The 16,377-nt window shown below is 39.9% G+C and overlaps 1 protein-coding gene across 2 annotated transcripts in view; it reads left to right on the forward strand.

The window, feature by feature from the left end:
* VPS35L (VPS35 endosomal protein sorting factor like) overlaps window positions 1–16,377 on the forward strand; it is a 161,085-nt gene that overhangs the window by 127,660 nt on the left and 17,048 nt on the right. For both annotated transcript variants that reach the window (XM_028509359.2, XM_036021406.1), the window contains one exon: window positions 12,687–12,826. In XM_028509359.2, the coding sequence (XP_028365160.1) occupies window positions 12,687–12,826 (140 nt within the window). The remainder of the gene's footprint in view (window positions 1–12,686; window positions 12,827–16,377) is intronic.

Below are 16,377 nucleotides of genomic sequence, written 5' to 3' on the forward strand. Positions count from 1 at the left end.
CTGCTACAATAAAAAGTTCTATTACAAAAACATAGTTTAGTAATAAATAGTATTGGATCACTATGGATAACTTGCCTGTGGATAATAACTTTACCATTTGGGACAGTGAGGCTTTACCCAAAGGAACCCTTATCACTTGGTGATAGCATATCTTCGTTGAAGACTGCTTCAATCAATTCAGGCTGCTATAACAAAAACACCACAGACTGGGTGGCTTAACCAACAGATATTTGTTGCTCACAGTTCTGGAGGTTGGAAATCCAAGATCAAGCTGTTGGCAGATTTGGTGTCTGCTGAGGATTTCCCAGTTCATAGACAGCTGTGTCCTCACATGGGAGAAGGTCTCTAGGTCCCTTTTTAAAAAAATATTTTTTTTAAATACTCACGTCCGCTCTGCACACCCCCTCCCACCCTCATTCCCCCGGGGCCTTTAGCTCATCTTCATGGATCAAATGTATAAGTTCTTTGGCTTCTATATTTCCTATACTATTCTTAACCTCCTTCTGTCTATATTCTACCTACCATTTATGCTACTTATTCTCTGTACCTTTTCCCCTCTTTCCTCCTCCTTCCTCCCTGCTGACAGTCCTCCATGTGATCTCCATTTCTGTGATTCTCTTCCTGTTCTAGTTTGCTCAGTTTGTTTTTTGTTTCTTTTTTTTATGTTCAGATGTTAATGGCTGTGGGTTTGTTGTCATTTCACTGTTCATATTTTTGATCTTCTTTTTCTTAGATAAGTCCCTTTAACATTTCATATAATAAGGGTTGCATGATGATGAACTCCTTTAACTTGACCTTATCTGGGAAGCACTTTGTCTGCCCTTCCATTCTAAATGAGAGCTTTGCTGGATAGAGCAATCTGGGATGTAGGTCCTTGCCTTTCATGACTTCAAACACTTCTTTCCAGCCCCTTCTTGCCTGCAAGGTTTCTTTCGAGAAATCAGCTGATAGTCTTACGGGCACTCCTTTGTAGGTAACTGTCTCCTTTTCTCTTGCTGCTTTTAAGATTCTCTCCTTATCTTTAATCTTGGCTAATGTAATTATGATGTGCTTCCCAGATAAGGTGTATTGCTGCTTGGGTCCACCTTCTTTGGGATGCTCAGAGCTTCCTGGACTTCCTGGAAGTCTATTTCCTTTGCCAGATTAGGGAAGTTTTCCCTCATTATGTTTTAAAAATAAGTTTTCAAATAAGTTTTCAACTTCTTGGTCTTCTTCTTCTCCTTCCGACACCCCTATGATTTGGATGTTGTAACATTTAAAGATGTCCTAGAGGTTCCTAAGCCTCTCCTCATTTTTTTTGAATTCTTGTTTCTTCATTCTGTTCTGCTTGAATGTTTCTTCTTTCCTTCTCCAAATTATTTGAATCTTGGTTTCCTTCCTGTCCCTGTTGGTTCCCTGTAGATTCATTGTTGCCTCAGTCTTTTTTGTGCTGTTGAGGTACCCAGTGAGTTCCTGGATCATCCTGGTAACCAGTGTTTTGAAGTGTGCATCTGATAGGTTGGCTATCTCTTTGTCAATTAGTTGTATTTTTTCTGGAGCTTTGAACTTTGCTTTCATTTGGGCCATTTTTGTTTTTGTCTTGGAGGCCCTGTTATGTAGTAAAGGGCAGAGCCTTAGGAAGGGCAACCCATGTCAGGAGGGCTCCTAGAGGGAACAGTGTTGCTTGCTTTGCTCTCTGCAGGTTTTCAGTCACTTCCCCAGCTACCCAAAATCAAATTGGGCCTTTGTGGTGCAGATTCGTGGTGGGTGGGTTTGTATATGTTCTAAGAACCTGTGTGTCTCTCCAGCGAACTCTCTTGTGAGGCTGCTGCTGCCTCAACCCCCACAGGTGTTTTCAGTCAGAAGCTTTGAGGCTTTATTTCCCCATATGGGAACCCTGGGTTTTGTGGTCTGTCTTGCTCCCTAATTGTTCCTCCTGGTTTATCTGCATGCCAATGTGGGATGGCCTAGTCTGCAACCACCACCTCACCTGGTGCACCAGCCACTGGCTTGCCCACCCTGGTCTTCCAGCTGCTGCCTTGCCACGAGTCCTCTCTACCTGGCTGCCTGTCTCTGCCCCTCCTACCAGTCTGGATGAATGTTTCTTCTTTAACTCCCTGGTTGCCGAACTTCCATACAGTTCAATTTTCTGTCAGTTCTGGTTCTTTTTTGTTTTTAAATTTATTGGTGTCCTTCTTTTGGTTGTGCAAGGAGGCACAGTGTGTCTCTCTACGCCTCCATCTTGGCCAGAAGTCTTTCTAGGTCCCTTTTATAAAGACAGTACTGCTAATCATGAGGGCTCCACCCTCATGACCTAATCACCCTCAAAGGCCCCACCTCCTAATACCACCTGGAGGATTACTATTTTAACATAGGTTTTTTTTTTGGGGGGGCGGTGGATACAGGGTGTCCAACTTGTGGCCCATAGGCCACATGCAGTCCAGGATGGATATGAATTCAGCCCCCCAAAATTGTAAATTTACTTAAAATCTTTTTGTTGCTCATCAGTTTTCATTAGTGTTTGTGTATTTAATGTGTGACCCAGGGCAACTCTTCTTCTTCCATTGTGGTCCAGAGATGCCAAAAGGTTGGATACCCCTGGTAGTCTGGTGCAGCAGGCTATGTCTAGATTTTGTGTTTTATACAGTACCTTGGCACTCATTGCTAATTTGTTCTGGAACTTGTGACAAGGGCTGAAACCGAGGAGTATGAAATGATGCAGCATTTTCTTTTGCGGGCAGTGGCATAACTCATACGACTACTAGCAAGTGCAGGAGTCCCGAGCAAGCACGGAGTGCTAAAACATTTTTTCCTCATCACAGTGTGATGAGTACAAGGTTTGACAAGTTCTGAAGTCAGTGAGGACCGAGGTATGACTGTAGTTTCCATTATATTGCTGCGGTCATTCCAAACGTAAACTTACCCAGAGATGGAAAATGTTGAAGGCTGGTAAAGGTGGTTAGCAATGGAGTTGATAGACTTTGAGAGAAGTAAATAATTCTTGAAGCCACAATGCCTTCCCTTTCTCTTTAAGGGATGAGGAGAGTCTTCAGCCTTTGGTGTTATTTGGTTTTAAGAAATTATGGTATTTCCCTTCATAGAGTTCCTGGCTTGGGAGCTATCTATTTAAGTTGCCAGGAGGGGCATTTGATAGCTGAAGGTCTGTCTAGGAGTAGAGTGAATTACCTCGGGGGTCTTGTTTAGCCCTGGGAGTTTATGACTGACAAGTAGTAAAGATTTCCATTAGCCTTGACCTGATGCGGAAACAAAACACTGTTTATGAAGTTAGTCTGAGTTATTGCTTCTTGACTCTCTTTTGTGATTCATGTACTGAGTCATATTCTGTATCAACAATGCCAAGGATATGAGAAGATGAAATTATTTTCATAGGTTGCAGTTAACTCCGAGTTTATTATGTATGGAGAGTCCTATATCCTATTGAAAAACAGTTATTTTACAATTTCAATGATTTTTGTTATAAAAATAGTGCAATCATTTGAAAAATTCTAATAATATAATAATACAGAACTTCAAAATAAAAAACCCCAAATAAAAGTAATCTGCACTGTTTCCTCCCATCCAAAAACCTCCACTGTTCACAGTTACATATTTTTCTTGATTTTTTCTTATTTCTATTAAAAAATATCCATTCATTGTCATAATGCTCTGTGCCTCTCTCTCTTTTGCCCTCCTTCCCTCCCCATCTTTATCTTTGTATATACACACAGTTTTTTCCCTCCCACCCCCACTGAAATGAGATTGTGTCTTCTAAAGTGTTTTTCAGTTTGCTTTTTTCACTGAGCAGTAAATCTGGGACTTCCTTCTCCCTCCCCTCCCATTCATTCATGTCCATCCCTACATATCCACCTCATTCTTTGTGTCAGCTGGTCATTTTGCTTTTTCTTTCTTTTGCCTTGTTAGCAAGTGTTGTAAATTATTTCCCCATCACCCCACATCTACGTTTCCCCCCAAATTCCTATTGAAAACTATTTGTACTCTTTCCATTTTTTTGCTCTTGCAGACAATGAGAAACCATCTTAATTCAGGGCATTTTTGAAGCTTTCCATCAGTTGGCCCGCTTATTGTTTTTTTAGTCTCTTAGAAGTATGGATCCCTTTTGTTCAGATTGTTGTGTGCAGAGCCCCCATATACAAAGCAGTCAGCAGTGGGGCACTTCAGGGGGGGTGCGTTGTGGAAGCCTGTGTCTTCTACAATGTTTTTCAGTTTGCTTTTTTCACTGATCAGTACATCTGGAACTTCCTCCCCCTTCCCTTCCCATTCATTCATGTCCATCATGTCCAGGAGTTGGAAAAGGCCTGTGAGAACAGGGTGAAACCTTTTAAGAAGAATTCTTTTGAGAAGAATCCATGCAAGTAGAGGTGCCTGAAGACCTTGAACCCTAAGTATGGTTCATTTCAGGGAGAGGCTGATCAGAGAGGAATCTTCCTGGCATCATTGGCTTTGGGGTGCAGAGCAACACCACAGACCCTGCAAGGTATATGCTACCCTCAGCTTAGTGCCTTACCTTACACAATCTTTAGAACATCAGGAATGTGTGAATCCACAGCAGTGAGTAAACCTTACCCACACCCATCCCCAGTTGCCCTGATCTGGTAAAGAAGAAAGGGGAGTCTTCTCAGATTCCCTCAGACCATCTACCTATCTACCCACCCTCCTGTCTCACTTTCTGCATTTCTGTGATTAAATATTTCACAACAAACTTATCTTGCTTTTTGTATGCTAAAGAAAAATTATTTTTGAAAATTTAAATTAAAATTCTAAAACAGTAACCTAGCATTGAATGGAAGATCCTGGCTCCCCTCACCTTCAGCCAGTACTCACTCCTGTATCATACCAATAGTTTGGCATTGTCTTGCCTCATGCTTCATGTATCTACATAAGTATATGTACTATTTTTCTTGCAAAGATAGGATCGTGGTGGATACAGCTGTACAAATATTCATGTTATTTATCACAGACATCTTTATACAATAAAACATAGATTTATAGTCATGTGTCACTTAACAATGTGGATACATCCTGAGAAAGGCATTGTTAGGTGGTTTTGTCATTGTACGAACATCATAGACTGAGTGCACTTACATTAGACTATGTAGTACAGCCTGGTACTCCTGGGCTGCAAGTCTGTGCAGCATGTTATGTATAGTTGTAATGTGTTGCACTACCATGTTACAATGGCCAGAATGTCACTAGGAGATAGGAATTTTTCAGCTCCCTTAATCTTATGGGACCACCATCACATATATGGTTCATGATTGACTGAACATCATTATGGGTACATGACTGTACCTTGTTCTCTTTATTAGTTACATCATTTCCACTATGTCATTGCAACAGTTTTTTAGTTCCTTATTGTTGGATTGTTTTCGGTTTTTCTCCAACTAAGCTTACGAGTTAATGTAAAGATGCCTTCATCCAAAGGGAACCATTGTCTCAGTTATTTCTGGTAACCAGGCAGCATGGGTCATTCAGGTACAGTTTACCCAATAGCTTCAATTGAGTCCTTTTTTTACAGCTTTTAGGCACATCCCACCTTCCTACAGGGTTTTCTAGTGACATACATTTTGGTTACCCTTCAGTAATTTTAGTAGCTTTGTGTTTGGGGTGTATTTGATTTCATCATGTCCTTGTAGAGGTTTTTGGAATATCATGTTCCTTTGGTGTTCTGCAGACCCTTTGAAACTCTGCAGGCTGGGAAACAGGAGAGCCTGAAATCTAAGGTGGGAAATGATCAAAAGTTCTGTGATAACTATCTAACTAGCATCACTGGCTCGTCCTCACTGTGTAGGTGAAATGATGAGGCAGCCTGCCCTGTTGCTGACAGCTTCTGTTTGCTTCTGGCTGAATGTTTCCAGGTTAAATCTTTCAGAGTACACCATTCACTATTGGCAGGTCACATTTAGCATTTATCTAAAGGATTTAGAACAATTATTTTTAAAACTGTGAATTATAAAATTCACTAGAGAAGGTTGTTTTAAAAAAGAAAGACTAAATGGTTAAGATGTTAAATTTCACATTTTTTACCATAAATATTTGGAAGGAAAAGCAAATGGATCAGATTCTACTTTCCAGCCACAAAAAAGAAAGATGTACTTTATGTACAGAGATGGAATAATCACTAAGATATGTTAGGTAGGGGAGAGGGAAGTGGCAAAATTGTGTCTATTAGTTAACTCTATAAAAAGAAAGAAGGAAAGGGAAAGGGAAAATGTGTTTGCTTCTGTAGTCTTAGGAGCACACCCAGGCTACAGGTAGTATTCTTTGTCTCTGGGAAGGGGAACCGGATGGTGGGGGCAGGAGTGAGAATACATGTTACTTTATTTTTTAAGTTATGTTTCTAAGTCTCTCTCTTGGATGGTCTGATTCAATACATTTAAGGTGGGACCTGGAAATATACATCTAGATACACAAACACACACACACACACAAACACACAAAATATCTGTCAGGAAAAAGTCTAGCTGTTGTTAATGAGAACAGTTTCCACTATGTAGGTGTAACCTGGCAGCCAAGGAGAGTAGACTGGAATGCACATGCATGAACAATGATGACTTTACTGTTCTAATCAGAGGGGGTGGTAGACACCGTTGAGTGAGCAATGCACTGTGTGGTTGTTGCACTCAAAATGAGCAAGTAGAGAAACGAATCTGCATCAAATTTGGCATTAAGCTTGAATATACATACCTCCCTGGAAACTATTCAGATGATTCAGAAGGCTGTAGCTATGGGCAGTGGGTGATCGGCAGCTTTATCATGATAGCATGCCCGCTCATGCATCACATCTCATGGAGAGTTTTTTGGTGAAACATCAAATCACCCAGGTTACTCAGCCCTGGTACAGCCAGATTTGGTGACCTTTGACTTCTGACCCTTCCTTTAAATTGAAGATTACCTTTGAAATGTAAGAGATTTCAGATCATCAGTGAGATTCAGGAAAATACAATGGGGCAGCTGATAGCAATTGGAAGAATTGTGTGAGGTTCCAAGATACCTACTTCCAAGGGGACTGAGGCATCATTTTCCTATGTGCAGTTGTATTCTCTTTAATAAATGTCTCTATTGTCTCATTGCATGGCTGGATACTTTCTGGACAGACCATAATGTGTGTATGTGTGTATAAAAATTATAAAATAGCTTGATTAAGATACAATTAGTATCTTTTGAAGATTGTAGCCAGTGGCTTTTATTATATTCAGAGTTGTGTGGGCATCAACACTAACTCCAGAACATTTTCACCACCCCAAAAGGAAACCCTGTACCTATTAAACCCTGTACCTTCTAATAGGCAAGTCTTCTGACGATAGAGATAAAAATATGCTATAGAACATTGCCTGTCTCAATTAACCTCTAGTCTCTTGTTTCTATGGATCTACCTATTCTGGATAATTCTTATAAGTGGAATCTTACAGTATAGGTCTTTATGCCAGACTTCTTTCATTTAGCATAATGACTACAAGTTCATTCATATTGTAGAATGTATAGATCATGTGGAATTGGGGGAAGTGCTAGACTGTTGTGCAAAGTGACTGCCATGTTATACTTCTGACAGCAATGTTTGGGGGCCTGGGAACTTTTATTTTTAGTAAAGATCCTGGTGATTCTTATGATAAAGCAATTTTGGAAAACACTATCTCTGGGGGAGCATGGAACCTCTTGCTATGGTGGCTGTGTTTGTTCTCACCCAGTACCCAGCAGTACTGCAGGGCACCGTGATTACTATAGGGAACACTGCACCAGAATACTGCTCTGCAGAGTGGTTACCTTCACAAGAAGAAGGATCTCAAACAAAACAAACTCTAGTGTGGCACACTGTAGTGTGCCAGCCAAACCTGAGTGTTTTTTTTGTTTTTGTTTTGTTTTGTTTTGTTTTGTTTTGGTTGTCATTTAAATTTTAAAAAATAGAGTATGGAACAGAAACCTGGTTGTCCTGTGAAACCTCAGAAGATTCCAATGGAGGAAGGAATAGCTTAGGGAAACTGTGTATGTGAGTGCTTTCCTTTCCCCAGTGGAACAAGGGTAAAAATCTTCATGCTTTGGAACCTGATTTCTCCTGTTCATTTAGGTTTTTTAATTTTAATTTTAATTTTTTAGAGCTTTATTTTTTAAACAATTTTATTTATTTATTTTTAGAGAGGGAAGGGAGGGAGAAAGAGAGAGAGAGAAACATCCATGTGTGGTTGCTGGGGGCCATGGCCTGCAACCCAGGTATGTGCCCTGACTGGGAATCGAACCTGCAGTGCTTTGGTTCGCAGCCCACGCTCAATCCACTGAGCTACGCCAGCCAGGACATGTTCTTTTAAATTTTCTAATTAATTATTTTTATTTAATTTTTAAGTTATAGTTGACATTCAGTATTATGTTAGTTTCAGGTGTACAGCATAGTGATTAGATGTTATATAACTTACAAAGTGACTCCCCCCAAAAGTCTAGTACCTATCTGGCATCAATATTGAGTTTACTTTTCTATGCTGTACTTTACATCCCCATGACTGTTTTGTAGCTGCCCATTTGTACCTCTAAATCCCTTTACTCTTCTCACCCAGACTCCTAATCCCCTGTCCCCTCTGGCAGCATGCAGTCTGATCTCCGTACCCATGAGTTTATTCTGTTTTGTTTATTTTGTTTTTAGATTCCACATGTAAGTGAAATTATATGATATTTGTCTTTCTCTGTCTGACTTATTTCATTTACCATTACCCTTCCATGTTGTTGGAGCTGGTAAGATTTCATTTTTTTTTTACAACCAAGTAATATTCCATTGTATATGTATACTACAATATTTTTATCCACTTGTCAATCGATGGACATTTAGGTTGCTTCCATATCTTGACTATTATAAATGAAATATTCTTCTTTATCTCTTATTATAGACTTTATTTTAAAGTCTATTTTGTCTGTTTTAAGTATTGCAACCCCTGCTCTTTCTCTTTCCATTTGCCTGAAATATCTTTTTCCATCCCTTTACTTTCAGGCTGTATGTGTCTTTCAATCTAAAGTAAGTCTCTTGTAGACAGTATATGTAAGGGTCTTGTTTTGGTATTCCTTCGGCCCCCCCCTTATGTCTTTTAGGTGGAACGTTTAATACATTTATATTTAAAGTAAATATTGATAGGTATGTAGTTATTGCCATTTAATTATTCATATTTTTCTCATTTTTTTCCTTCTTAAATAAGACCCTTTAGCATTTCTTGCAATACTGATTTGGTGGTGATGAACTTCTTTAGCTTTCTTGTCTGGAATCTATAGGTCTTTTATCAAAAAGAAAAAAACAAAACAAAACATCTAACCCATTTTATCTTGAATTACTTCTGTGGCTTTTAATGGCCACAAAAGAAAGTATTATATGATACTGACATGATTATTCTGAACTCTAAACTGGAGGAGAAAGTGTTTCCATTTATAGTAGGATTTGAGTTCTAATTACTGAAATGAAATTGAGAGGTCTCCCAGACAAGATTTTAGACATGGGGCAAGTCTTCTGATGATAGAAATAAAAGTAAGCTTTGGAACATTGCCTGTCTCAACCCCCAGATAACTGTTTATTTTCATTCTCTCCTTTGCAGTGGGACCTGAGTGGGACAGTTGAGGAGCAAAGCGCCTCACACAAAGCTGCTCCCTCTTCAGTGTGGCATAATAGGTACTCTTTTAGCCATTTAGTAGCAAACACAAAACAGAGTAAATAAATGGTCTTTTAAGTTGTTCGAGCAGAATTTTAGTTTCTACTGAGAAAAGTTCTTTACCTTGTTTTATTAGAAACAATGTTTTCACCAGAAAGCAATGCCTATAGACCCATGAGATAGCAGGCTTTTCTGGCAGAAGGAAGACAGCGAGACCTGGTGGAGTCCAGGCCTGCCTATGTGCTAAGAGTGTAATGTTGGGTAATTTCAGCTCTGCTGATTTATTTTATTGTTTGTGTTGTGGTTAAGTATACATAAAATAAAATTTGCCATTGTAACCATTTTTAAGTGTAATTCAGTGGCTCTAAGTACATTTACAATACTGTGCAACCATCCCCACTGTCCGTTTCCAGAACCTTTTCATCATCCCAAACAGAAACATTATCCACTTAAACACTAACTCTCTATTCCCTTCTTTTATTCTGCTTTCTGTCTGTGAGTTTGACTGATCTAAGTACCTCATAAAAGTGGAATCATACAGTATTTGTCCTTTTGTCTGACCTATGTCACTTAGCATAATGTTTTCAAGGTTCATCCATGTTGTATGTAGCATGTATTAATTTCATTCATTTTTAGCACTGAAATATTCCATTGTATGGCTGTCCCACATTTTGTTTATCCATTTTTCTGTTGATGGACATTTCAGTTGATTCCACCTTTTGGCTATTGCAAATTATGCTGCTACGAACCTTCATGTCCAAGTACCTGTTTGAGACCCTGCTTTCAATACATTTGGGTATATACCAAGAAGTGGAATTGGTGGGTCATGTGGTAATTATATGTTTAATTTTTGAGGAACCACCAAACTATTTTCCAAGGCATTTGCACCTTTTTAGATTACCACCATCAGTGCACAAGAGTTCCAATTTCTCTCCATTTTTGTCAACACTTTTTATTTACTGTTTTTTTTTTCATAGTGGCCATCCTAATGGATATAAGATGATGTCTTCTTGTGGTTTTGCTTTGCATTTCTCTAATGATTAATGGTGTTGAGCATCTTCTCATATGCTTCTTGACCGTATGTTATTTTCTTTGAAGAAAGTCTATTCAGGTCCTTTGCCCATTTTTAAAAATCAGGTTACTTGTTTTGTTATTGAAATTCTTGATATAATCTGGATATACACCCCTTTTCAGATATATGATTTCCAGACTTGTATTTCTTTTTAAAAACATAGCTCTGACTATGTTGCTTGGTGCTAGTGATGGACATTAAATTCTGCTCACCACAATCTTTTATCTTCCCTGGTGATTTTAACTGGGCCCTCACCTTTTGAGCTCATTTTCTCAGTGGCGATGGAAATAACTGTGCCTTCCCCTAGGATTGTGTATGGTTCCCCTGAATGGTGCCATTTGCTACTCTCTAGGCCAAGACAGAAGACCCTATAACTTCTGACTCTTTCTGGGAGGTGTGTCTACCAGAGCCTATGTCAAGTATCTTTTCCCAGAGCCCCTATGTTTAATTTCTTTCTTCCCAACAAGATTAGGATCAGCTACTTCATGTCCCCCTAGACCAAAGAACACACAGGTGCCCAGCAAATAGGAGTAGGTTAGCATGAGTACTTTGTTCTCATCATCACACTTACATTGTCTCATCTTGTCCCCACTTTCTCTTCTGTGCCCACAATGTCCAGGAGAGTGCCTCTTCACAGTTAGTGCTTAATAAATTTGTTTAGGTGTATGTGGTAAAGCTGTTACTACGGGGTTCCAGAGACAGGCTGAGAAGGAAGCTTCCAGAGCTGAGGTAACTTCATGTGGAAAGCTCTGAGAGTACTGTCTTTCCATAATGTATTTTGTTTCCTCTGAAGAAAGAAGAGATGATAAACCTGCTCTCCAGCTGCAGACACTTGCTCTTCTCATTAAGTGTAGGCCTTTATCACGGAGGGCAGGCATTGTTGTTGCCCTTTCCCCTTTGCTGGGCTGGATGGGCTCCAGCTTTCATTTAAGAAACTGTCTGCCAGTACTGTGTTCTCTTGATGTTGCTGGAAGTTGTTTCTGACTGGAAGCATATTTGGAGCATACAAACATTTGATCTTGTTAGGCAGTCTAAAATTTCATTTGTCAGGTCAATGTTTTATCCATTTTGACCTTGAGACTTTTTCTCATGGTTAATACTTTGGCAATTCTAGAAAGAACTCTCCATGTGCATCTTAACCCCCACTTCCTATCTTTTAGTCTTCCCTCATCTCTTTCTCCCTGTCTCTAACCTCCTATTACTCCCTCATTCCTTTCTTTTTCTCTTTTCATCTCCCCTTCTTCCCGCTCTCTTTCTTTGACCCTTTCAAGTCTTTTTGTTTTACAGACAACTTCGTATTTTTAAAAATATCTTCATTTCTTGGATGATCTTCTGGAACTAGTATTACCAAATCAGAAGTCTCTAAAGATGTATATGTGCATGTGCGCACACGTGCATTTCTTCACATTTCGATTTTCTTTAATGAATATGGTGTGCACTAGAGTAGATGTAAACAGACCACAGTTTGAGCCTGGCTCTGCCACCAGTGCTGGAACCTCCTGCATACACACACATACACTGTTGTGGAACCAATCACTTTCCTTTCTGCATCTGATTTCCTACCTATGAAGTGGGCTGGCCCTGTGACCACACTTTTCCCTTATGATCAGTGGGAGGGTTCAGTGAACCAGTTCATGTTGAGCACTCAGCCCAGGTGACTATGATTTCTAGGCTTTCTATAAAAATTTGCCACTTGTTTTTTTCACTTAATGATCTAAAGTCAATTTGACTGAGGTTCTTTGACTAAATTGCTTAAAGAAGGAAGAAGAAAGGAAGGGATAGGAGACTGCAGCAGTGCCTTGTCACCCTAGAATCTTCCACCAAGCTAGTTATGGTTTGCAGAAATTCTTTCCTAGGACCTACCTACTCTGCTGGACCCTCATTGTGGTCTGACTTCCATGTAACTCTAAGGATTGGCCTCCAGGCCATGTGAAGAAGAAAGAAGACTCTGCATTTTTCTAGAGTTTTTATTTATGGACTTTTCTTCTGTTTTACAGCTGATGCCTTTTTCAAAACCGCTATAAGCCTCATTCCAGAAGTCCCAAAGATGATTAGTATCGATGGAAAGATGCGACTCTCAGAACCATTCCTTCTGGAGTTCCTCTGCAATTTCTTTTCTACTTTATTAATAGTTCCGGTATGTCTCCTCAGAAGAGCTGAAGGTGATATCTTTCTTTGACCTGCTTTATAGGTGTCCTTAGCCCCAAAACTGCAGGGATGTTCTGTTTGCGTGTTGGGTTTGTAGTCAAATATTTGAATTTCTCAGTGTATTTTTTCATTCATTCTGTCCTGGATGTGTTAATTGAGACTCTCTATATGGTCAAGACAGTGTCATTTAGTGATTTTGGAGGGGAGAGGGGTAAGATGACTAGGATGGACTCCCAGGTCTCCCTCCTCCCCACTCTGCAGTCTTGGGTAATTATGTAGTATTACTGCACTGCAGTTTTTTAATCTATAAAATAGTAATAGTATCTAAGTGTTGTTGAATATTAAATGAGTGAATATACATGCATGGTTAGAACAGTGACTTGACACAGAGTAAGCACTAAAAAGGGCGATGATGATATTCTTTTGATGGAAAGTGCTAGAAACCAAACCATGATAGAGGGGATTAAAGGGGACATTTTGGAAGAATTCTGGGGTTTCATTTGGAAGATAAGAGATGAGCAGTCAGGGTTGGGCTGGAAGGAATCAGGGCCACCCCCAGGATAAGCACAAAGGCCCCTCACTCTAGCAGGGGCTCCTAACTGAGAGTCCAGCTATTGCCTGGGTAATTAACAGGATGGCACATAAATTTAGATTAAAAAAAAAAAACACCTTTATTTTTACAAACCTCAGTGAAGTGTAGCCTTTGCTCCATTATGAATTAATTACAGGCAGTAAAGAAGTATTTATCACAGTAGCTGGGACTTTGTCACCAATAAAAATCAGCAATATGTTCATATCACAATCCAGGAATGAAAGGTATTTCAGAAGATTGTTCATGTGCTTCCTTCCCTGAAAAACAGGGAAGGAAGCTAGTCCCATCATTAGGTTTGTTATTTAAATATATTCACCAAGGAGTCATAGATTACAATATAACAAATAACTGAAAAAATATATTAATAACTGTATTTTAGTATAATTGGTTTCCTTTGTTGTCTTATGTATTTTATTTTCTTCAGCGTATTCTGAGGAGCCCATCAGCCTCACTAGGCTGTAACAGAGTCTAGGCACAAACAAGTTGGCTCTTGATAGAGCCAGATGTGTGTTGGTGTCAGGGATATTTGTTAAAATGCAGATTCTTGGAGCCCTCTCCCAGAGAGTGTTACTCTGAAGCATCATTTTTGAAAGCCCCCTCATCAATAAGTTCAAGTGTAGGTGGTCCTAGAGTCACCTTTGAGAAACACCCCTTTAGACTTGGACCCTGAAAGTAACATCTGCCATGGGAACAGAGTTCCTTTTGGGATGATGAAAATGTTCTAAAATTGGTTTTGGTGATGATTGTACAGCTCCATGAATGTACTAGCAACCATTGAATTGTGCATTTTAAATGGGCAAATTATTGGGTGTGTGAAATATATCTCATTGAAGCTGAGGAAACGAAAGTGACTCAGCTCCCATAACTCTCCCAACTTAGATCTCAAGATTTCCAAACAAAAGCCCTGGCTGGTGTGACTTAGTGGATTGAGCACCAGCCTGTGAACCAAAGGGTCACTAGTTTGATTCCTAATCAGGGCACATGCCTGGGTTGCAGGTCAGTCCCCCATTAGGGGGCACTTGAAAGACAACTGCACATTGATGTTTCTTTCCCTCTCTTTCTCCCTCCCTTTCCCCTCTCTAAAAATAAATAAAATCTTTTTTTTAAAGATTATTTATTTATTTTTATAGAAGGAAGGGAGGGAGAAAGAGAGAGAGAGAAACATCAATGTGTGGTTGCTGGGGGTTGTGGCCTGTAACCCAGGCATGTACCCTGACTGGGAATTGAACCTGCAACACTTTGGTTCACAGCCCACACTCAATCCACTGAGCTATGCCAGCCAGGGGGAGAATAAAATCTTTAAAAAAAGAAAGGAGAAAATATCTCTTAAAAAAAGAAAGGTTTCCAGACAAAGGATGGGCTTGACTCTTGACTTTGTGTTTTCAGATCTCCTTCTTAGTACTTTATAATCAGTTTCTCTCTCTTTTGGGTAGTTTAGTTATTTTACAAGTGAGAGGACAAAAGAAATCAGGGTTTCTTAGAAGAAAGTTGATCAATGTTTATTGACTGATTTTTGGGGGGAAGCATTTCCTTTTGCATATGAGGCTTTTTTTTTTGTATTAAAAATCCTTAGAGTCCTAAGCCCTGGCTGGCGTAGCTCAGTGGGTTGAGCACGGGCTGGGAACCAAAGTGTCCCAGGTTTGATTCCCAGCCAGGGTACATTCCTGGGTTGCAGGCCATGACCCCCAGCAACCGCACATTGATGTTTCTCTCTCTCTCTCTCTCTCCCCCTGCCTTCCCTCCCTAAAAATAAATAAATAAATAAATAATTTATTTATTTAAAAAAAATCCTTAGAGTCCTGATGAAAACCCTTGTGCTTGGACTCAGAAACTTCTGTTTGGTCCTGACCCAAAGACTTCAAGTTCTTATGGCCATGGGAAGGTTTTGTAACTCCTCAGAGTTTCCATTTTCACCTTTCTAAAATGTCATCCAAATACCCACCTGGCAGAGAACTGCAGTGATAGATATGAAAAGCACATTGTGCATCATCTCTGTCTAGGTCACAATCTGTTGTCCAGTGGGTGAAATCCAGCCTGTAGGCAGGCTTGCTGGTTACATAATCATGGAAAAAACATTTCAAATGAATTACCCATAATTAAAAATTGGTAGATCATAAAAAAGCCCAGATTTTTTGTTCCTCTTGAAAAATCAGGTTCTGCCATGTAGGGCCCACATTCCCTGACCTGGCCAATTGGCCACAGCTGGGAAACAGCTGCCTCATTCTAGGGGTGAGGGGCTTGTGCACTTTCTCCAGTTCTCCTGGGCATCTCCAGGCTCACTAAACCCATTTCTATTGCCTGCCTGGTCCCTAGGTATTCATGGGAATGTCCTCTGGTTTCAACAGATTTTCTGGTTCCTTGGTATCAGCATTTATGCTTTTGCTGGGGTTTATGAAAGATGGTGAGAAGAAGAGTAGCTGTAGTTCTTGACTTCTTACTACTGTTGATCCTTGAACAACACAGGTTTTGAAATTCCAGGGTACACTTATACATGGATATTTTTCAGTAGATATGCCATCGGCCATCTGTGTGCCCAGGTTTTTCATCCACAGATTCAGCCAATTGTGGATTGAAAACTACTTTTGATCCATTTTTGGAAATCCACAAATGCAGAAGGCCGATCTTATGCATTGTTAAGTAAGGGGCTTGAGCATCCATAGATTTTTCTATCCTTGGGTTTCTGAAACCAGAACCTGGTGGATAGTAAGGGGCTGTTGTGGGGAAGTCAAGAGTTATATGTAGATTTTCTACTGTGCTTCACAAAAAATCCTTTGTTAATATTTAGTTCTAGGAGTCCTCCCCTAAGCCCTACAAGGTGAGAGTCATTGAACCTTTTCCACTTAAGGAAACCTAGAGCTGGAGAGGCCATGCAGCTTGCCCAAGATTGTATAGCTGGTAAGCAGCAGAGCTAGGATTTGAACCTAGGTTTGTGCTACTCCAGAGCCTGT

Source organism: Phyllostomus discolor, chromosome 3, assembly GCF_004126475.2.
Source record: "Phyllostomus discolor isolate MPI-MPIP mPhyDis1 chromosome 3, mPhyDis1.pri.v3, whole genome shotgun sequence".
Classification (NCBI taxonomy): Eukaryota; Metazoa; Chordata; class Mammalia; order Chiroptera; family Phyllostomidae; genus Phyllostomus; species Phyllostomus discolor.